A 23,232-nucleotide genomic window follows, 5' to 3' on the forward strand; every position below is an offset into this window, starting at 1 on the left:
GGCTCCCATGGCAGAAATCCTGCCGCCCTTTGCAGCAAGCGGTGCCTGGCTCCCCGCCCATCTGCGATGGTCGCAGCCCAGGGAAGTCCGACCCACACTGCAGCCAGGGAAGGACGGCGGGGGAGCCTGGCTGCAGAGGCGAGAACCGGCCGTGGATTCTTGCGGCCCAAGTGATCATCGGGTTGGGAAAAGCCACAAGTCAGGGAGCAACTACGGGGAGTGCGGGGCAGGGGGTGGCTTGGGCGGGTGGGGCGGGGGGGGAGAAGACAGGACATGCAGCATTTTAAACTCAGGGTGAAGGCTGGCCCGACTGACCAACCTGTTAAACCTGAAGGAGAGGATTGTATCTTTAGATGAAATCTCAACAACGAGCATCGGAGCTCAGTGACCGAGGCGGAGCCGCTTGTGCATTTGGCAACGTTTTCAGGCACACGCGGCGCACACGCGGTGCTGGAGACGCTCCGGGAGAGCCGTGGTTCAAACCCGCCCGGCGGCTCGGGTGCCGCCCCGGCGGGCGGTCTCCGCCCTTGAGGTCCTCTCTAAAGAACCGAGGCGCAGGCCGGCTGCGCTGCGGTGGCCAGACGCTCTCCCGTGGGGGAGGGAGGGGGCTGAAGAGGGAGGGAAGCTTGAGAAATCACGCTTCGCCCGGGCCCGGGCAAACACCGGGGGTTGAAAGCCCGCACAGGCCTCACGAGCGTGCCGGGGTCCCGGCCCCGAGAAGCCCCCGCCGAGCAGCCCCTGCAGGACCCGCCCGCCGCTCCCCGCTCCCCGCTCCCCGCTCCCCGCAGCCCGCTCCCCACTCCGCAGGCTCCAGCCACTGCAGTAGCTCAGCACACCCGGCGGGGGCGGGGCGGGCGGGGGCGGGGCCGGAGCCGGGGGCGGGGCCGCGGCGGGCCCGCGGGCTCGCGGGAGGCGCGGAGGGAGGGTGTCGCGCCGAGGGAAGCGGCCCGCGGCGGAGGGAGGGGAGGCCGAGTCCTGGAAGCGGAGCTCCGCGCTGGGACTGGTTCCTTCGCAGCCATTTTCTGTCCAACCAAACAGCCGATTGGAGACGGGAGCCAACCAGGGCTGCATTGGAGGTTTGTGTCTCGCTTCGGCCAATGATCGCTCCTAAACCGACTCCACTTTAGCTCGAATGAAATGTCCGTCTCCTCCCGGCGCCGTCCCCGCCGCCAACGCCGCCGCGGCCGGGGCAACTCGCCTCCCTCCCGCGCGCCCTCCCGCCCGGGGCCGGGGCCGGGGCCGGGGCCGGGCCGGGGCCGGCGCCTGCGAGGCCGCTCCCGCTGCGGGCCCGGCCGGGGAGCGGCTCTTTGTGCGCCGGGCCGAGGAGCGGCGGGACGCGGGCCAGGCCGCCTCCTGCTCGCCGCCGCCGAGCTCCGGCCCGAGGCCGAGGAGGGGGCGCCGGGGCACCGTCAGGCCCGTCCCGGCGGCGGCCCGGCCGGCTCCATTTTGTGCGGGGAGCCGGGCGGGGGGCACCGGCCCCGACCCTGCGCCCTTGACCGGGCGGCCCGCGGGGGCATGGCGGGGCCGGGCCGCTTTGTCTGCCCCGGCGCCTCGGGCGGGCGTTGGGCGCGGGCCCGGGGCCTGGGCGGGCGAGTCGAGGGACGCGCGCCGGGGGCGGCCGCCCCACACCCGCGGGACTGACGCTCGGCCGGGCCGGGCCGGGCCGGGCCGGGCCGGGCCGGGCGGTGGGGCCGGGACGAGCCCGCGCACCTCCGTGGGGAGGAGGCGAGGTCCCCGGGAGGAAGGAGTGGACTCGGTCTCCCCGCAGTCTGGCTTACACGTAGAGAATGCAGCCGTCTGGCGGCTTGCGGTCCCTGGACGTGCCCCGAAGGTGGGAAGCCTTCGGGGACTGAGGTTTTGATCTTCGGTGGGAGGCGGGGAGGATCTGCCAGCCCTGAGGAGCGGTAGTCTTCGAGAACAAAGAATTACAGAGCACCCACAAGTCGTGAGCTCGCCCAAAGTACTGTAACAGGATGATTCAAACAAGGTCAGGTAGCTTACGACCTTAAAAAGAAATAGCGTCCCACCAACCCGCACGCCCTCCGCGGTGCCCTGGTTCGTGCCACGAATCACTGGGGTGGTTTGGGCGTTCTTAGTATGGAAACTCCTCGGCAAAATAAAGTGGTAAGATAAACTGATCGGTATTAGTGGCATTAGTAAATAAGGGTTTTATTTGTGAAGTATTGAAAGTTTAACCAGAATTCCTTAAAAGGCAATTATTCCTTCCCCGCACTGCTCCTGTAGCTTAATTTAAGGATTCTATTGATGCAAAACTCTGGTTGTTGATGCCAGAGAATGGAGGGTGGAGGAAGGGTCTGCTGCTTTTCTTGGATACAAATTTGCATTTCTTCAAACATTAAACAGATGTATGCATTCCCTTGAGCCTTCACATATATCATAACCTGCCGTTAGGAAAATGTATACCATATGAGGTGACAGTGTTTATCCTTAATATATTGAATTTGAATATATACTGAGTCAACTATTTGGGCGAGAGTGTGTGGTGAGGTGTGCCCACCCCGACCCCCCCCCCAAAAAAAAACAAAATACATCAATATATATAGCTCCATTATTTAAGTGTACTGAGGATTTCCATTTTCAAAGACACACTTTAAAAAACAAGGAAGGAATCTTCTGGGCAGTTTTGGGGTTAGATGAGAATATTTAAAAAGAAATTAGACGTTGCTTTTAAGATTACAGCAGAGTAGACAACGTCAGCCAGTCTATGCTGCCCCGACTGACATTTAAAAAATTCAGTTCGTGGCTATAATTTTTTTTTTCTGTTTACTAGATTTCATGCTTGAATGCATATCATTTTCTCTTCCTTTAAAATTAACACTGAAAGGATATGTTTTCGTTTTGCCCCTCCCCCCAATTTAATTGCCTCACTTGAAAAAAGGGAAAGGAGCAAATGAAAAATGGAGATTGTAACATTGTAATTGATACCAATTTATTCAGCTATTTATGCCTTACAGCGAAAATGAAGTGCTATTCAGATGCAATTTTAGTCCAAAATGGTGGTGCTTTAAAATGATAAATAAAGGTCCTAATTGATAATGTTCCATGTATGTTCTCTTGGCAGCATCTATCTTCTTTTCAGTATAATCTGAGGTGCTTATTTAAAACATTGTATTCTGAGATACTCTTCTCCCCTTTTGAGCTTTTGAACTCCTAAATCTCACTCTAAAACATTAAGAAAATCATCACCGAAAAATTAAATTGGGGTGTTTGTGTCTTAATTGAATAATTTAGATGTGTAAATTTTGGTCTCGTGCATATAATTTGGGATGTTGTGATGAATATTTATGATGAACATGACTAAATTCAGGGTTATGTTGGAAAAGCAGTTCCTTCCTGCCATAGAATTAACTTGTTTTGCAAGGTCTCCAAAATATATCTACCAATTTAAGAAACTTTGGGTGCCTGCTTTTTTGCACTCTGTTGAATCAGAATAGATGCCTTTTAAATTTTTACTAGGAAGAAAGCCTGTAGGCTATACGTTGTTACTACTAATAGTTGTTTATCTTCTAGGTTGAAATTGGGTGAAGATTGGACCCCTTTTTAAAAAGGTGTTCCTGAACACCACTGACAACACAGTTCTGACAGTATTTCATGACAGTAAGTATGCTTACCATTTTGGTTGTCAAACAGTAATTAGCTGGAAACAAAATTATAAGTAATGTATATTGGAGATCCCAAGTAGGATGAATGCTCTTCAAGTCTAGACAGACAGTATCTCTACTCATTCTTGTTGCTTCTTTCTTTTTAGTGACTTGCACGTATTGTTGTGGGCTCCTAAGAGCTGTGGAAACTACAAGATAAAAAGCTTGTCCCAGCTCTTAAGAGTTTGTCTCTTTTGCTAGGACTTTAGTCGAGCACCAAATGGGAAATGCTGGTTCTAAGGGTAGCAGAGGTGAAGAGACCAGTGGTGTGGTAGGCCTGGGTAGTTGGGAATGTTGTGGATTTAGCCTTGAAGGATGAGTGGGATGTGGATAGGTGGAAGGTATTGCCGAAACAAAAGCCTGGAGGGAGGGATGAGTAACTGATTTGTTTAAGGGATGAGAAGTAGATCTACATCGTTCAAGTGGAGATTTCATAGGGTAATTTAGTGAGAGATACCGCTTGCCCTGTCCGGATACTTAGTTCTGGATCTGCTACTATATTTGTGATGTCAGGCATGTTACAGCTTCATTGAGCCAGGAATCATGCCTCACTCCTAAAATAAAAGAGCTGTACCTGGTGATCCTTAAACAGGTACATGCTAGCACTAAGATTTTTATCAGCCCTGAAAACAGAGTTGGAAACAAGTTCAGTTAGGTTAAGTGGGGGATACACTGATGAAAAGCTGTGAAAAACTAGGTTTTGATTTGTTGCTAAAGACTTTGAGAACCATTCTAGGTTCAGGAGCCATAGAAATGGTGTTTTAGTGAGCCCTGTCTTAAAACAGTGTGCACCCTGGTAGGTTGGGTAGTAATGCAGTGGCAGTAAAAAAAGGAAGGGCATATCCAGGAAACTTACTAAAAGAGGTAACAGCTTAGGTAGAACTTATAGGAGATAGAAGATTCTAAGTATCTGGTATAATACTGATACTGGTATAATTAGCCTGGGAGGGTGGGATTGCAGTATTTGAAAAGGAGATCAGGAGCTCTCATCTTTCGCCTCCTTGCAAGAATGGGGAGTTTCATTATCCAGAATCCTAAGTTGGCAGTGATGGGATATCAGACATGTTGTACAGGCAGGATATGGTTGTAGGTTTAGGACTTCTAAGCATAGAAGTGGTATTTAACGAATCCATTAAGAGAGTGAGGGAAGAAAGAGGGAAGGATAACCTTGGAGGAAAAAATAAACCAGGGAATGATGTAGCTTTTGAAATCAAGGGATAAGGGAATTCCATGTGTAAGTGTGGGGTCTGATTACCAAGAGCAGTCAGGTAGGATGAAGGCAAGATTACCGGCAACTTCTAAGAACAGTTTCAGTACCTGATGGGGTAGAGAAGCGCATGCCAGGAGTTGAATGGGGATGAAGAGGTGTATGAGGACTGTTGGGGTGACAGTGATAGCTAGACAAGGGTGTGGAGCAGAATTGTGGTTTTACAGGTCTGTGTGTACTTGTGTGTGTTCAGTGAGGGAGCCTAAACATGTTGAAAAAAGAGTGAAGCAGCTGGTCGGGGGCGGGGGGGCACGGAAGATCCAGTAGAGGTGAGGGACCTTTGTGTTCTTATCCTCAAAGAGATAAAAAAGAATTGGTCCAGACAACAGGTGAAGGGGTTATGTGAGAGAGAAAACTATGCCTGAAAATAAAGGTGAGAACTGCATTTGAAGGGACAAAAATAATATTAGGTTACATTTGTTGAGTTCTTATTATGTATCGTGCACTTTGCTAAGTACTTTTTATAGAATAGCTTCACTTCTCATTGCAACTCCATTTTAAAAATGGGGAAGCCGAGGCACCAAGAGAAGAGTAAGTCAAGACCAACCTGGGTAGTCCGTCCTAAGGGCCAGTGTTCCTGATCCTGAACCCGAAACCAGGTGCCTTGCTTATATCTCACACATAGTGTCCTTACTTGAGAAGCAACTTTACATGTTTTTAATATACAACCAGTAGACCCAGAACTTAGAGAGGGCAAAGTAAACATTTAGGCTGATGGACTATAGGAAAAATTATTAGGAAGAAATGCTGTAAAGTACTTGGCACTGACACCTTGGATTTAAATCCCATTTACTCTGCCACCTTGGGCAAGTCATTAGCCTTATGTAACCTCAGTTCTTTCATTGCTTCATGGGGTCATGAACATTGCATGAGATATTTATAAAGTGTTCAATAAATGTTAAACATGTTAAAGAGGGAACTGTTTCCTCCATTTGGGCAACAAATTATTAACATAATTTAAAAACTGCTACATCACAGAATTGTAGAATAAAAATATATTAGCCAGCTGACCATTCCTTTCACATAATATTTTAGAGAACAGTATCAGTTCAACCTAAGTAATCAGAATAGTCATTAAACATTAATTAAATGCGATTGAACTACTCTTTGTCCATTCTTACCAGTTCTCTTGGATCTTTTTTTTAATAATTTATTTTTTTATTGGTGTTCAATTTGCCAACATACAGAATAACACCTAGTACTGATCCCATCAAGTACCCCCCTCAGTGCCCGTCACCCATTCCCCCCACCCCCCGCCCTCCTCCCCTTCTACCACCCCTAGTTCCTTTCCCAGAGTTAAGAGTCTTCATGTTCTGTCTCCCTTTCTGAAATTTCCTACCCATTTCTTCTCCCTTCCCTTCTATTCCCTTTCACTATTATTTATATTCCCCAAATGAATGAGACCATATGTTTGTCCTTCTCCAATTGACTTATTTCACTCAGCATAATACCCTCCAGTTCCATCCACGTTGAAGCAAATGGTGGGTATTTGTCGTTTCTAATGGCTGAGTAATATTCCATTGTATACATAAACCACATCTTCTTTATCCATTCATCTTTCGATGGACACCGAGGCTCCTTCCACAGTTTGGCTATTGTGGACATTGCTGCTAGAAACATTGGGGTGCAGGTGTCCTGGCGTTTCATTGCATCTGAATCTTTGGGGTAAATCACCAGCAGTGCAATTGCTGGGTCGTAGGGCAGATCTATTTTTAACTCTTTGAGGAGCCTCCACACAGTTTTCCAGAGTGGCTGCACCAGTTCACATTCCCACCCACAGTGCAGGAGGGTTCCCTTTTCTCCGCATCCTCTCCAACATTTGTTGTTTCCTGCCTTGTTAATTTTCCCCATTCTCACTGGTGTGAGGTGGTATCTCATTGTGGTTTTGATTTGTATTTCCCTGATGGCAAGTGATGCAGAGCATTTTCTCATGTGCTTGTTGGCCATGTCTATGTCTTCCTCTGTGAGATTTCTCTTCATGTCTTTTGCCCATTTCACGACTGGATTGTTTGTTTCTTTGCTGTTGAGTTTAATAAAGTTCTTTATAGATCTTGGAAACTAGCCCTTTATCTGATACGTCATTTGCAAATATCTTCTCCCATTCTGTAGGTTGTCTTTTAGTTTTGTTGACTGTATCTTTTGCTGTGCAAAAGCTTCTTATTTTGATGAAGTCCCAATAGTTCATTTTTGCTTTTGTTTCTTTTGCCTTCGTGGATGTATCTTGCAAGAAGTTACTGTGGCTGAGTTCAGAAAGGGTGTTGCCTGTGTTCTCCTCTAGGATTTTGATGGAATCTTGTCTCACATTTAGATCTTTCATCCATTTTGAGTTTATCTTTGTGTATGGTGAAAGAGAGTGGTCTAGTTTCATTCTTCCGCATGTGGATGTCCAATTTTCCCAGCACCATTTATTGAAGAGACTGTCTTTCTTCCAGTGGATAATCTTTCCTCCTTTATCGAATATTAGTTGACCATAAAGTTCAGGGTCCACTTCTGGGTTCTCTATTCTGTTCCATTGATCTATGTGTCTGTTTTTGTGCCAGTACCACACTGTTTTGATGACCACAGCTTTGTAGTACAACTTGAAATCTGGCATTGTGATGCCCCCAGATATGGTTTTCTTTTTTTAAAATTCCCCTGGCTATTCGGGGTCTTTTCTGATTCCACACAAATCTTAAAATAATTTGTTCTAACTCTCTGAACAAAGTCCATGGTATTTTGATAGGGATTGCATCTAATGATTCATTAGTTCACCTACTGTCTTGTCATTCTCCTACATGCCCTTCCTCTTCATTGTCTGGATAAAACCTGACACTGTTAGCTTCTCTACTCTCACACCGGGTACATGTGTGACACCTGGCCATGCTGGTGCCATTGTGCATTTGTGGTCGTCAGCTCCTGCTTGGCTCTTCGCACTGCCCAGTGCTCCCATTCTGTCTCCAGCTGCAGGAACCCCAGCAGCGTCCCCTCCATCCTTGTCTGCTTTGTTTTTACTCAGTGCCCAGGCCTGCTCATCTGAGCTCCTGAAAGGCTCTTTCATCAGTCCCCTTGATCCCTACTGCCGTTTTGCTGGACAGCATCTGGGGAGTGTTATCATCTCACCAGAATTCATGCTCTGACTATGGCCTCATGGGCCTTTGTGGTCTTCTGCCCCCATTCTTGCCCTGTTCTGCCTATTTAGACACTGGACTGTAGCCAGAGTGATCTTTTCAAAAAATCTTTTTTGCACAGTTCTGCAAAAACCTCCCTTTGATTTGTTCTTATGCACAAGGCACTGCTTGATCTAGCCTCTACTTTGTCCATTCCGGTCCAACAGTAGTAGATTTCTGTTTCCTTGGCCTGGAACATTGTTTTCCCATTTTTTCCTTGCCTGACCAATTTCTGTCTTTGAATCTCAGCTTAAATTATTTATTTATTTATTTATTTATTTACGATAGTCATACAGAGAGAGAGAGAGAGAGAGAGAGAGAGAGAGAGGCAGAGACACAGGCAGAGGGACAAACAGGCTCCATGCACCGGGAGCCTGACGTGGGACTCGATCCCGGGTCTCCAGGATCGAGCCCTGGGCCAAAGGCAGGTGCCAAACCGCTGCACCACCCAGGGATCCCCTGAATCTCAGTTTAAATGTCATTTCCCGTGACCACTTCCTTGACTCCCCAGAAAAATGTGGCCCCTTTTGCAATAAGCTCTCAAAGCATACAACAAAAGACTTGTTTCCCTTAGCACTTGGCACTAGCAATTAGTCAGTTGTAATTATTTAATAGCTATATACATAACATTTACTGGGTATTCCTGTTAATACTGTGCTGTCTTTCCATGGGGAGTCCCGTCTCGCTCAAGGTCTCATGCCAAGTAAGTAGGAAGGAATTCAAACCAGGTGATAGGATTCCAGAGCCTGTGCTGTGGAAATATTAATAGACTACACTCCCCACTCCTTTCCCCTGCCACTAGTTTGCATAATACCTGTCTTCCCTGCAAGATGAGGACAGAGATCTTGTCTATGCTGTTGACTGCTACATCCCCAGCACATAGCACGGACCTGATAAATACCAGGTGCTTACTTGGTAAATATTTGTTAACTGGCTTACTTACAATCTGGCTTACAATCTCCAGTTTATTTTGAATATTTTTAAAATTTTTTAAATATTTATTTATTTATTCATGAGAGAGAGGCAGAGACATACGCAGAGAGAGAGAAGCAGGCTTCTTGCAGAGAGCCTGATGTGGGACTCAATCCCCAGACCCAGGATCACCTCTGAGCCAAAGTCAGATGTTCAACCGCTGAGCCACCCAGGCGTCCCTATTTTGAATATTTTAATAGGAAGTTTATACCTTGTAAAAGCCTTCGGGATGTATCTAGCAAGTTTCCCTGCCTCATTTCCCCCCTCAGATGTTTGAATGGGCTAGCTATTGTAAACATAAAAGTTGAGGCCAATTTGTTGAATGGAAGGTACTAATCTTTGGGGATTCAAAGAAGGGAACACTAATTTTGGACTTGCAGGATGGAGTAAATCAAAGATTTCAGGAGGGTGGGAGAACACTGGGATTAATGACAGGATTTTAATGGTAGAAAGATAGAGGAGAGGAAGACAGAGATGGGGTGAAACGACAAGAGGAGCTACGACTTGTAGACCTAAAGACACACACAGCTAAGCCTGCTATGTGCAGCTTATCCTCAGGGAGGGAGGATGGGATTGCTGTCTCCTGGGTACACCACGCACCAAACAGCTCTTGAGCAGATTCCCTTTCTTTCATTCTGACAACAAATACTTGCAGAGTATGTTTTAGAAGACTGAGGTTTCAAGGCTAATGCTGTGAATCCAAATGATAATCTTGCTACTAATTCCAGTGTATGACAAAGGTAATGTGATTTGAACTTTTTACCTTTAATACTTTTTTAATGTTCTATTTATAAATTAATAAATCTCCCAGGGGCAGCCCGGGTGGCTCAGCGGTTTAGCGCCACCTTCAGCCCAGGGCCTGATCCCGGAGTCCTAGGATCGAGTCCCATGTTGGGCTCCCGGCATGGAGCCTGCTCTGCCTGTGTCTCTGCCTCTCTCTCTCTCTCTCTCTCTCTCTCTCTCTCTCATGAATAAAATCTTAAAAGAAAAAATCTCCCAGATACCCACCCACCCCACCCCAACAAAGATTTGTTTCCAGTTGTAGGTTCTGAAACAGCCGCTTTGGTCTTTTCTCTTGAACCTTGATCTCTCTAATCTCCCTTAGGGCATTGTAAAAACTAGTCAGTTCACAGCTATCCTAATTGAGCTTTTATGGTTAATAAATCCATCATCAAATCAAAGAGCACTCTTCTAGTATCTTGTTGATATTTTAGGATTAAAATGGCATTTTATTTTTGGGTAATGTTTCACATTAGCTGTTTAATATGGGGAAGGTGATACTATTTCCATTTTATATAGAAATACAGGGGGGATCCCTGGGTGGCGCAGAGGTTTAGCGCCTGCCTTTGGCCCAGGGCGCGATCCTGGAGACCCGGGATCGAATCCCACATCGGGCTCCCGGTGCATGGAGCCTGCTTCTCCCTCTGCCTGTGTCTCTGCCTCTCTCTCTCTGTGTGACTATCATAAATAAATAAATAAATAATTAAAAAAAAAAAAAAAAGAAATACATTTAACAGGTAGGGATGCTGTTTTCAGGGATCAGCAGGAGAGTCAGTATCAGAGCTCACTAACTGTTGTTTATTACCTTTTAGAAGCCACTAAGAAGTATCAATAAATAGATACCCTCTACTTGTGCAAATTATTAAAGGTAGGTAAATTCTATTCTCTAGCCCCTTAGAAAACTATGTAGATTATGGAAATGTATCTTTATCAACAATTAAATTAGATACTGCAGTCAACAGATGTATCAAAGAAATGCCATGTTATTGAAGACTTGGAAACTAGCCTGCTGTTTTCCTAGTAGATGAAAATCCAACAGCCAGAGAAGGACATGGTACACAAGGACTTAAATAGTGCAGTTAATAACATTAAACTTGTTATCAAGGTCCTAGGCCTGGATAAACATTTAGGGTCAAGTGTTTTTTTGATTTGGCCTGAAAACATGTATAGATTGTACTTAATTTTACTACTCTTTTTATTCAGGTAATGCATTTACAATTTTTCCACCTACAAATAGCTAGTCCCTTATTGTTTTGTATAGTAGTATTTGCAAAGCAGAAAGACTTCCAGGATTTGCCATGTTGGTGAAATGGAATGGAGATAGTTCAGGGCTTATGGTTGTTTTCTCTAGATTTTCCCTCTTAGAATTCTTTTAGCTCTAAGCAAACTTAATCAGGTTTCTTTCTTTTTGTTGTTAAAGATTTTATTTATTTAACAGAGAGAGCACACAAAGAGGAACAGCAGAGAGAGAGGAAGAAGCAGACTCTCTGCTGAGCCAGCAGCCCGATGTGGGTCTCTATCCCAGGATTCCCCAGATCATGACCTGAACCAAAGGCAGATGCCCAACTGACTGAGGCACTCAGGCATCCCTAGCAGACTTCTTTTAAAATAGTCATTTTAATTCCCATTCTTGTCTGTGGTTATAATTTTATTGTTTTCATATGTAGATCTTCAGTCTCCCTGACCCTGCTTTTTTTTTTTTTTCCTAATTTTAATTATTTATTCATGAGAGACACATTGAGAGAGGCAGAGACACAGGCAGAGGGAGAAGCAAGCTCCATGCAGGGAGCCCAATGTGGGACTTGATCCTGGGTCTCCAGAATCATGCCCTGGGCTGAAGGCAGGCGCTAAATCGCTGAGCCACTCAGGCTGCCCCTTTTCTGTTTTCTTTAAAGAATCTGAAGTTTGAGGACAGGGGTAGGACTGTTGAGTAGAATTAGAGGTGATAGGCTCATTTAAAGGATTAGTGTGCTTTTGGGTTGCATGGGCACAGATTTGTCCAAAGAATCCATATGCATCCCATACCAAACAACAGTTTGAACCAAGGCATTGCCTCTCGTGGAGCTTTTGTGAGACATCAGAGAAAGTTTGCAGCAGGAGCAAAGTATTTGCATAGGACTATCATGCTTTAGCAAGACAGCAGAAAGTGTTGGAAATCGGTGACTTTTAGGTGACTGCTAAGCTGACTTTGGCTTTGCTTGTCACTCCAGGGACAAGCTAGGTTGTAAGTCAGGGTTGTCTGCACTTATGATGAGTATGCAGTTGAAAAGAAAGAGGTGTGTTTAGATTCATTTTGTTTCCTTGTTGGTCTTATGCCTATCACTTATAGAGTGTAGATAGGGGAATCTTGAATCACTGGAAAATTATCAAAAGGTTTCCAAATCAAGAGATATGTTTTCTTTCAGTAAGCTTAATGTCTTGAAAACTAATTGACCCATCCTATGACAGTTATGAGCATTGAATCTATTACGCTTTTTAGACGTTTTATTGTAGAGTATTATAAAATTTCTTTCCTCGTAGATGGATGGCGACAGTGCTACCACAGATGCTTCTCAACTAGGCATCTCTGCAGACTACATCGGAGGAAGCCACTATGTTATACAGCCTCATGATGGTAAGAAAGCCACAGTTAAAGACATTCAGTAGCAGAAACAACTTAGTGGGAATTATATTAATTTGATGCTCCAGGTTACTTGTATCTTTACAGGAAAATTAGCAGTCTTGTGTCAAAGTTCAGTGATAGTCTAAAAAGATGTACCATACTGTTTTTACTAGAAATAGTCATCAAAAGAGAGATGAAGTCTAGAAAAGAATTCTATTAAAGTATGTTTTTGGGGCACCTGGGTGGCTCAGTCAGTTAAGCATCCAATCTTGATATCAGCTCAGATCTTGATCTCACGGTTTGAGTTCAAGCCCCTCATTGGGCTCCATGCTGGGCATACTTAAAAAAAGAAAAAAATATATATATGCTTTTTAAAATTGGCACAGTTTCTTTAAAGATTTGTTACTGATGTCCTGTTTAAGTATTAAGTATGACAAATTCTTACTTAATTGGTAGAGTAAATTAAGTAGTTCTTTAGAGGGTGAGTTCCTAGCTATTGTATTTCTAGTACTTATGAACAGACTATTTTTGGGTTTTATTCAATATTAAGTTTGAACTATGTTAGGTATTAGAATGGCAGTATCATGTTGGCCTATGAGAAATAATGTACTTCAGTGTCATTCTGATGTGTAATATTAAAAAAATGTGAGAGAGATGTTTGTTTTTGAGAGGAAGATATATACATATTTTTTTTTATTTTTATTTTTATTTTTTTTTTAACGAGAGCTTGTGTGTGAGTTGGGAGAGGGGCAAAGGGAGAGAGAATACTAAGCAGGCTCCATCCTCACAGTGGAGCTCAACTTGGGATCAGATCTCATGATGAGATCAAGACCTGAGCTGATATCAAGAGTTTGATGCTTAACTGAACTGAGCCACTTAGCCAGCCACCCCGAAGATATATTTTTTAGGAGGCAGTTGGAAGTGGGTAATTAGTTACTTCATCCTGAAACAGAGATACACATAAAAATGTAACTCAAAAAAAAAAAAAAAAGTAGCTCGAATCAGCATAAGTGCCTTTCTTTTTTTAATACATACAAAGAGTGGGAAATTTACTTACAGGATACTATATTTCATTATAAGAGGATATTAGTGGTACTGTGAAAGCTGCAGTTATATCTAAGTCTGTATAATTTGAGGATTCACTTTTTATATAAATATTGGATCAGACTATAGCTTTGTTCAGAAACTTACATTAGTTTTATCCAATTGGGTCAGTAATATTCAAGTCCACTTTTTCCATTCTATATAAACTTGGTTTTGCATAAACATATAACCTCATAATCTGGCAATTTGCAAGGAACCATAGGTCATAGTCTGTAAGTTTTCTAGTTAAGCTATGTAACAAATATTTATGAGTACCTCTTCTGTGGAAGATAATCTACCAAGTTCTGGGAAGTATATAGAGCTGGTCCCTGGCCTCAGATAGTAAACATCTAATAGGGAGGATGAGAAATAAAAGGAATTATAAAATATGTCAGAAAAGGCTCAGAGAAGCACTTTGTGATATTCTTTGAAAGGAGAGATCACTTCTGAAGGTGCTGTGGAGATGTTTTTGAGCTTTCTGGAGAACAGATACGTACGGTTTTAGCAGGCCGAATTAAGGATAAAAGGACTTGAGGCCATGGGTTTGAAACTAATAACTAGGTTCGGTTATGGCTGTGAGAATGTGAAAAGAACTACTATTCTCCTCCCCAAAAGTGATTAGGAAATGAGCCAGAATGGTTCTTAGTTTCAGGTAGTCTTCTCTATCTTGAAGTAAAGATGATGAGAAACTTTAAACCAAGTCCTTTTTGTTTCTTTAGATACTGAGGACAGCATGAATGATCATGAAGACACAAATGGTTCAAAAGAAAGTTTCAGAGAACAAGATATCTATCTTCCAATTGCAAATGTAGCAAGGATAATGAAAAATGCCATACCTCAAACGGGAAAGGTAATGCAGAGGACACATTTTACCCAGTTTCCTTTTCCAGGGAAGAGGGGAACATAGACCTACATGGGTGTGTAGTTCCTGAATATGGTCAGTTGTAGATTTCAGCCATTCAGCCCTCCAGCAAGTCCAGTAGCTCCTACAGTTCTGCACACTTTTTTTCTTTTTTAAAGATTTTATTTTTCTTCATGAGAGACACACAAAACGAGAGAGAGAGGCAGAGACACAGGCAGAGGGGAAAGCAGGTTCCATGCAGGAGCTTGACGTGGGACTTGATCCCGGGTCTCCAGGATCAGGCCCTGGGCTGAAGGCGGTGCTAAACCACTGAGCCACCTGGGCTGCCCCAGTTCTACACACTTAATTACTGAGCAGTTCTGTTTGCAGTTCTCACACCCGCGCCCCCCCCCCCCCCCAACCCAAACAACACTGCGTCCCCTTCCCGACTTGAAGCTGATAAAACAAAATTAAGAATCTCCTTTAAAATAGGTGCATTATGAGAACTATCAGGTTTGGGTATATGGAGTTGTAGCTTCTATAATGTTGCAGCAAAATTGGGTCATTTTGGTCTAATGAAAAAATCCTGAGATTTGGAATCAGCTATTTTTATATAATCATAAATATTAACATACATTTAAATTTAACTGGCATGATTTTAAAAAGTAGTTCTGTCTTGAGACAACCATATAGACATTTATACCAACTTACAAAAACTCGTCACTCTACTCATCACTTGTTCTGAATTACAATCCACATTTTTAATATTTTATATTGCACAATAAACTTTTTCTCATTGTAGCTTATAAAGTACTTACAAAAGTAATAAAGCTCACAAAGAAATATATTATTAAAACACATAGCTAAGCCTAGAAATTCCAGTATGAGAGGTTCTCCTTATGTTCTAAAGGGAAATAAAGCACAACTGCTGATTACTGTTTCTGTGGCTAGGCCTGTGTTGTCTAGTACCTCAGGCCACCAGCCAGATGCAGTTATTGAGCACTTGAAATGTGGCAAGTCTGAATTAAGATGTGCTGTAAATGTAAAACATACTTCAGATTGTAGAGGCTTAGTATGAAAAAAAGAAGGAAAATAATTTTAAAATAGATTCTGTGTTTAAATATTTTGATTTATTGGGTTAAAATAATTATTAAAATTAATTTCACCTTTTTTTAAAACATAGCTACTAGAAAATCTAAAGTTATGTGTACAGCTAGCATATTATCTTGTCCACCTGCATTTATGCAGCTCTTCTTTACTTTTCTCGGGATGTAAAACGGGCAAGGAGGTAGAAGACAGTACGTTTCAGCAAGGCTTTTATTGTTCCTGTTAGAAGTGGCTTTGGAAGACGAATGGATAAAGAAGATGTGGTATATGTATGCAATGGAATATTAGCCATTAGAAACGACAAATACCCACCATTTGCTTCGATGTGGATGGAACTGGAGGGTATTATGCTGAGTGAAATAAGTCAGTTGGAGAAGGACAAACATTATATGGTCTCATTCATTTGGGGAATATAAAAAATAGTGAAAGGGAATAAAGGGGAAAGGAGAAAAAATGAGTGGGAAATATCAGAAAGGGAGACAGAACATGAGAGACTCCTAACTCTGGGAAACGAACAGGGGTGGTAGAAAGGGAGGTGGGTGGGGGTGGGGGTGACTGGGTGACAGGCACTAAGGGGGGGCACTTGATGGGATGAGCACTGGGTGTTATGCTGTATGTTGGCAAATTGAACTCCAATATAAAGAAAAGAAAAAAGAAAAAAAAGAAAAAGAAAGAAAAGGAGAAAGAAAGAAAAGGAGAAAGAAAGAAAAGGAAGGAGGGAGGGAGGAAAGAAAGGAAAGAAGAAAGAAAGAAAGAAAGAAAGAAAGAAAGAAAGAAAGAAAGAAAGAAAGAAAGAAAGAAAGAAAGAAATAGAAATGGCTTTGGAATTGCATGATTTAATTCATTAGTTTAACTTTGAAACCCCACACCTTTAAGAGAAGAATTGCTTTTATAGTAAAGTGGCAGGTGTATGCTGCTTTTTAATAAACTCAAAATCTGTACCTGACACTTAATATCTTCAGTAATAAAAATGTCACAAGATGTCATTATTTCACTCCCTGTAAGCCTTACATGAATTCATTGTTTTGTCTTTTAAAAATTTTCTCTTGTCCTTATTTGTGGAAGTGCTAGGGCAAAGAGGTGATACCTGCATCTAGCCCACACTATACTATATACACTATGGGATTGATTTTCTTGGGGTACTTGGTTAGTAAGATTTCATCTTTATGGGATGGTAGGGACATCCAGTGGTTGCTTTTTTTTTTTTTTTTTAAGATTTCTTTATTTATTCATGAGAGTCACAGAGAGGCAGAGACATAGGCAGAGGGAGAAGCAGGCTCCCTGTGGAGAGCCCAATGTGGGACTAGATTCCGGATCTTGGGATCACACACTGAGCCAAAGGCAGACGCTCAACCACTGAGCCACCCAGGCAATCCCCAGTGGTTGCTTTTATAACCTAAACTTACCTGTTTTCTGTGAATAGTTGTCACAGTGGCTTCTTTCACTGGTATTTGAGTTTTTATTCTCACTCCGAGGGTTGGGATTTTGATAGTACACATTTTGTCAATGTAATTAGCATGTTATTTCAAAGATGAAATGTCAACAGCCATGAACTAAGATCTGTATTCTTCTAAATAGCTTTTTATTTTTGTAGGTTGTTATGAATGGGATGGTTATATTCCCTTCAAATTTACCTGTGATTTTTCTCTTCAGATTGCAAAAGATGCCAAAGAATGTGTTCAGGAATGTGTGAGTGAGTTCATCAGCTTTATAACATCTGAAGCAAGTGAAAGATGTCATCAAGAGAAACGGAAGACAATCAATGGAGAAGATATTCTCTTTGCCATGTCAACCTTAGGCTTTGACAGTTATGTAGAACCTCTAAAATTATACCTTCAGAAATTCAGAGAGGTAAGTAAGATGATTTCCATTATGCTTTTAAGAAACTAAGACATACTATTTAATTTTTTAAATGTATCATCCATCAGAAGAAGCATGTAATCATTTAATCATTTAAATAGTATGTCAAAAAAGTAAATAGTATGTCCTTTCTTTTTCCCTTTGTTACTAATGACATCATAGTTGGGTAATGATTGAGAGCATTGGACTCTGGATTACAACCACCTGAGGCTGAGTCCCAGCTCCACATGTGACATCAGGCAGATTATTTAATACATTAGGCTGTAGTTTCCTGGTCTGTAAAGTGAGGTTACTAATAGTACCTACCTCCCAGGGTTAATGAGTGAACTAAGTAAAATAATCTATGTACAGCCCTTAGCTTGGCATATAGTGAGCACTCAGTAATGGTAAAACATGCTATGGTTATTATTAATTTAAAAGAGGTAGCATCTTAAAGCTTGCGGCCTTCTAGATAAGAAAAAAGGAATTATAACTATCTCTCTTTTTTTTTTTTTTTTTAGTTAAATTCTTTTGCGTTTCCTTTTGGATTTATCTTTGCCCATGGTATGAATTTTATGGAGATAAATTGAGATCAGCATATTTATTTCTGCACTCCAACTTGGGTGTCAGATTTATATTGCTTTCAAAATACTTTATTAGCTTTAATGTTAGAATCCCATTAAATTAGTGATCTATGCATCAAATGATTAAAGCATGAAGAGAATGTAAAAATTCTTCACAGTACTTTTCCAAATTTTTTCATCATAGAATCTTAGAGTGAATGAATGGAAACTTAGAGCTTTTTGGTCCAAACTATATTTTTGATTTAGGAATTAAGACTTTTAAACTTGCTGTTATAGTACTGCCCACTTGGCTGAGAGCTATCTCTCTCTATATATATAGTTAAATGGTAATTTGGATCATTTATAGTAGATTTATGAGCTGAACATTTATAGTATTTTGCAGACTACTTCATCTGTAAGTAGATTTCTATTTTCCTTTTGATGTAGTGTGGAATTAGAATAATTTTATTTTTATCCATAAATATTTTAGATTTTCTAGGCCATTACTAACACTGTCTTGTGATGAATACTGCTTATATAAAAAGTTAGCATTTTGAAGGACCTCTTCATATATAATTAACCAGAAGTGTAAATAAATATTCCATGCAGTGTTTGTAATAATAGAAGCTCCTAATTTTAGGAAACCAGCATTTTCATCTAGAAAACAGTTTCTTTTGAATACCAGTGATTACTTTTTAAATTTTTCCTTCCCCAGGCTATGAAAGGAGAGAAAGGAATTGGTGGAACAGTCACAGCTACAGATGGGCTAAGTGAAGAACTTACAGAGGAGGCATTTAGTAAGCAGTGTTACGATACATTTATGCAACTAAATTTGTTCTTATAAGTCCTGTAGTTTGTTAGCAGTTATTAATACTAAATGTAATGGTACTTTTGGAATATCAGCCCCGACTATTTTGACATAATACTATTTTGAGTAGTTCTTACTAGTTCATGATCTTCTAGTTGAAGTCAGTGAGGGATAAGTATAGAAATTTAAATTCTGCAGACATTATAATCTTTTACCCATAGTTCTGATTTCCATAGCTTCTAGTTTTTGGTTTAAGATTCACATGAAGGCAGCCCGGGTGGCTCAGCGGTTTAGCACTGCCTTCAGCCCAGGGCCTGATCCTGGAGTCACGGGATCAAGTCCCACATCAGGCTCCCTGCATGGAGCCTGCTTCTCCCTCTGCCTGTGTCTCTGCCTCTCTCCCTCTCTCTCTGTGTCTCTCATGAATAAATAAATAAAATCTTTTAATAATAAAAGATTCACATGAGATAGGAATATTGAGAATTGTAGCTTGTAATAAAAAATCTTGTGATTTAAATAAATTTGAACTGAAGGATTTAAAAATAAAAAAACTGAATGGGGTGCCTGGCTGGTTGGAGGAGTATGTAACTCTTGATCTTGGGATTTGAGTTTGACCCCCACCCATTGGGTGTAGAGATTATTTAAAAATAAAAAATCTTAAAAAAAACCCGCAATATTGTCATTGGTGAAATAAAAGGTCTATGGTGATTCTACTTCTCATATAAAATTTATAGGTATATATTTTGTATTTCTCATATGTAAAAATACATGCTGCTTAGTTAATGTAAGTGTTGCTCCCAGCTAAGTAAGCCTCGTGATATAGGTCTGCCTATGAATTAGAAACCCCATCTAGTCTCTCTGCAGATTTGTACACACAGGCAGTTAGCTCAGCTACATTTTAGAGAAACGAAGATTCAGAAAACTGAAAACTGTACGAGGAAAAATGTTTTTTTAGGGAACTTTTTTTAAAATGCTAAATTTGGGGGTTTATGATTTTTGTCCAAGATTACATTGATTAGTGGCAGAATTGTAATGAGACTAATGGCACAACCTTAGGGTTCAGACCCAAAGTCAATGCAATATCTTCCTGCTTTAACTTTTGTCTTCTAGCTAACCAGTTACCAGCTGGGTTAATAACTGCAGATGGTCAACAGCAAAATGTTATGGTTTATACAACGTCATATCAACAGGTAAATACAACCTTCTTTGTATTTTAAGTTATCTAAAAAATTGATTGTAGTCATTGATTTTTATTACAGGTAGTTAATTGCAGCACATTACGGTGGACCCATGAACAACATGGGTTTGAATTGCACAGGTCCACTTATATGTGGATTTTTTAATAGTATTCTAGATGTGTTTTTCTCTTATGATTTTCTTAATAACATTTACTTTTTCTAGCTAGTTTTGTTGGAAGAATACAGTACATAATACATAAAGCATACAAAACGTGTCAATTGACTATGTTATTGGTAAGGCTTTTGGTCAATAGGAGGCTATTAAGATTTTGGAGAGGCAAAAGTTGTGTGAGGATTTTCAGCTGCAGAGGTTGGTGCCCTGAACCCTGGTGTCGTTCAAGGATCATCTGTATTAAGGACCTGATAGGGGATCCCTGGGTGGCTCGGTGGTTTAGCACCTGCCTTCAGCCCAGGGCATGATGCTGGAGTCCCAGGATCGAGTCCCACATCAGGCTCCCTGCATGGAGCCTGCTTCTCCCTCTGCCTCTCTCTGTGTCTGTCATGAATAGATAAAATCTTTAAAAAAAAAAAAAAAAGGACCTAATAAAGAACGTTATTGAAAATTGCTTTCTCAAAACATAATTATCTATTCTATTGATTAAAAATATGTACACATATACTCATATTTGCATAGATTTCTAGAAAGATACATAAATTATTAAAGTAGCTCCCTTGGGTAGACAGAATGGAGATTTGGGGGTGAGAAGTGGATTTATTTTCCATTGTCTATTGCTTTTATTTGAATATCTACAATATATGTTATTTTTAAAATATATATGTTATTTTTAAAATATTTTTTCTTTAATTCTGCTCAATTTAAATTTTCTGCTCTTAGATTTCTGGTGTTCAACAAATTCAGTTTTCATGATCTGAAGAAATGGTGGCATGGAGAGTGGAGAGAAGCAAAAGAGTCTGTATGATTCTGGAAACAGAGACCTTATAAGGAAGTGATTGGGGAAAAGATGTCTCTTTGTATATTAAATAGCTGTAATGTAGCTTCCTGATGCTTGACTAATTGAGGTGTTAATTCTGACTTGAGAATCTTTTTTCATGAATGATTTTAAAGAAAAATTTGGATTTTAAAGGTATTAAAATATTTTTGTTTTGTACGAGAGTTTGTTGCTCTGTATGACTCCTGTATGCATTGTATATTGCAATTTATTACTGTCAGAGATTTGTAGACAGTTTCTTATTTTCATATTGAATCATGTTACTTTTGTAATTCAAGTAAGCAGCTGGGTTAATTCATGATGTTTGCCCTTTTAATAAAATATAAGGGTAGAGTTCATTTTGAATGCAAGTTGCCTTTATTATAAATTTGAGTTTGTCTTGGTTATATAATATCTTGCATGGTAACCTAGCTAGATTTTTAGCATTTGCCATATTTATTAAAATTAATTTTTTGTAAAACATTCATAGCTTAAGCAGCACCATTTTTTAAAAATGTAATTGAAAAATCAAGTGTGAATGCAGAAGCAAACATTGTCTGCCCTATTAAACTTGGTCCCCATTAACAGTGTTTACACTGTTCATTGTGCCTGTTAAGATAGTTTTAGTTTATTGGAGCTTTTGTTAAGACCAGATTTGTTTTTGAGTTATGTTATTATGAGTGTTGGAATTCATTTAAGCTTAATGTAGTCCTAGTGCTCTTGAAATGGTGCCCTTTTCATTTTTATATGATTTTTCCAAAGCATATCTTCAAATACTAAAGTATCCTCTTCCAGAAGAGGAATTTTATAGTCTGATGGTAAATGTCCTCGTTTTACCTTTTTAATTGATATGTCAAGTTTCATAATTATACTATGGGAACCAAGAAACGTCAGACATCATTGTGTGTGTACAGACCTTTCTCTACATGGGTGAGTGAATGCAGTGGAGAACAGAGTGTGTGCTACAGATGGTGTGAAACAGAAGCCCCAACTTCTAGTGCTGTCTTGATCTTTGCAATAAACTAAACTTAGATAATGTAACTTTGTATAATTTAGTAGTATGTACTTGGGTTGTTCCTTTTTTAAAATGAGGATTTGTATATTCTCATCTGGTTTTTTTGGTGATGATTAACCTGTTTTGGGTTTGTTTTTGTTTTTTTTTTTTAATATCAACAATTGCTATTGTATAATAGTTTGCCTAAAAGACGATTTAAATGTCATCCTGGAAGGACACTCAAATTTATAAGATAGAAGCAATTTCACAGATATAGGCTGAACAGAAATATTTACCTTGTCAGAGGGAGACTTTGGGGCACATATTTGGGCTAATCTGAGGTTAATAACTTCCTCAATACCCTCCCATTTAATTTCAGTATAGAAAATTCAAATAGGCAAAAAAGGGGGAGGGGGCATTAAGCAAAATCAAATATCATCCTACTATGCTGAAATAATCAATGTTAATATTTTGGTAAATATCACTTGTCCTTTTACTTTGCTAAATATGTATATTTTTATAAAAATGGGCTCATACTTGCTTACTGTTTTGTAACCTGCTTTTTTTCACTTAACAATATATTGTAAACATCTTTTTCAGGTCATTACATAGTCTTTTATTTTTCTTCATTTATTATTCTGTTAGTATGGCTGAACTATATTTAATCCTCTATTGGACATTTTGACTATATGCATCTTTTCACAGTTAAAAACACTTCACTGAATCATGTGTACATCCATGACTATTTTCTTAAATTCTTAGAAATAGAATTGCTAAGGTTAACAGATACACAACATTTTAATGCTTTTGATACTTCCATAGTAGTGTATTTCTGAAATAGTTTCCATTTGATCCAGTACATAACTGATAAAAGCATTTGGTGTTTGGTTATCAGATTCTTTCTCTAAAATTAAAGATTGCACTATGTTTAATTATCAATATAAACCGAAACAAATTTCTAAATTTAATAATTTGATGGTAGTAATAAAACCTTAGGTGAAATCAGGTCAACTTTGGGTTATATGGCCTTTGTCCTAGGAAAGAACACTGACATTCTGCATGTCACACACATGCTCTCCTTTTATGCATCTGGGAGGTACTGTCACCTTTTTACGTGGCCTGTGTTACATTTCATTAAATGTCATGTTTTCTTCCTCTAGAACTTCCTAAGTAGATAAACTCCTACAATAACCTAAAAGTGTTTTCTTTATAACTTTGTAGATACTGCTTTTCTGAGTATCTGAGAAATGGGCTTCAGTGACTAAGTCGTAACAGGACTTGAATAGCTCCTGTCTCCCCTCACTACCTTGTAACAGATGCTTTAGTCTAGAGAGAATTATTATTTTTTAATGCTACCTTCCCAGTGTCATACATTTGGGTATGATGATGTGTTAAGCTGTT

General features: G+C 40.7%; 2 protein-coding genes across 7 annotated transcripts; one reads left to right on the forward strand and one right to left on the reverse strand.

Annotated features, from left to right (window-relative positions):
• Positions 1 to 958: 958 nt before the first annotated feature.
• On the forward strand, positions 959 to 21,888 carry NFYB (nuclear transcription factor Y subunit beta). 6 transcript variants are annotated; one of them, XM_055336578.1, is made up of 9 exons: positions 959 to 1,076; positions 3,532 to 3,618; positions 10,640 to 10,695; positions 12,348 to 12,441; positions 14,232 to 14,362; positions 17,114 to 17,311; positions 18,578 to 18,659; positions 19,781 to 19,860; positions 20,744 to 21,888. In XM_055336578.1, the coding sequence occupies exons 4-9, from the start codon at positions 12,348 to 12,350 to the stop codon at positions 20,774 to 20,776; spliced, it is 618 nt and encodes a 205-aa protein (XP_055192553.1). In that variant the 5' UTR covers positions 959 to 1,076; positions 3,532 to 3,618; positions 10,640 to 10,695; the 3' UTR covers positions 20,777 to 21,888. The 6 variants fall into 6 exon arrangements, with proteins under 6 accessions (XP_055192553.1, XP_055192550.1, XP_055192554.1 ...); XM_055336579.1 differs by lacking the exon at positions 959 to 1,076 and adding an exon at positions 1,704 to 1,831; XM_055336580.1 differs by lacking the exon at positions 959 to 1,076 and adding an exon at positions 1,854 to 2,124.
• Positions 1,174 to 2,154, reverse strand: LOC129516895 (proline-rich proteoglycan 2-like). The gene is made up of 2 exons (XM_055336449.1): positions 2,028 to 2,154; positions 1,174 to 1,909 (listed from the first exon to the last, which is right to left on the reverse strand). The coding sequence occupies exons 1-2, from the start codon at positions 2,152 to 2,154 to the stop codon at positions 1,410 to 1,412; spliced, it is 627 nt and encodes a 208-aa protein (XP_055192424.1). The 3' UTR covers positions 1,174 to 1,409.
• Positions 21,889 to 23,232: the final 1,344 nt, after the last annotated feature.

This window comes from Nyctereutes procyonoides, unplaced genomic scaffold, assembly GCF_905146905.1.
Source record: "Nyctereutes procyonoides isolate TBG_1078 unplaced genomic scaffold, NYPRO_anot_genome, whole genome shotgun sequence".
Classification (NCBI taxonomy): Eukaryota; Metazoa; Chordata; class Mammalia; order Carnivora; family Canidae; genus Nyctereutes; species Nyctereutes procyonoides.

Bases quoted from the DNA above. Each gene is read 5' to 3' on its own strand.
- LOC129516895 (XM_055336449.1), bottom strand. From the start codon at position 2,154: ATGCCACTAATACCGATCAGTTTATCTTACCACTTTATTTTGCCGAGG. The intron at 1,910-2,027 runs GTGGGACGCTAT...TTGTTCTCGAAG, and splicing joins CGCGGAGGGCGTGCGGGTTG to ACTACCGCTCCTCAGGGCTG.
- NFYB (XM_055336575.1), top strand. The intron at 14,363-17,113 runs GTAATGCAGAGG...TTTTCTCTTCAG, and splicing joins CCATACCTCAAACGGGAAAG to ATTGCAAAAGATGCCAAAGA. The intron at 18,660-19,780 runs GTAAGCAGTGTT...TTTGTCTTCTAG, and splicing joins ACTTACAGAGGAGGCATTTA to CTAACCAGTTACCAGCTGGG.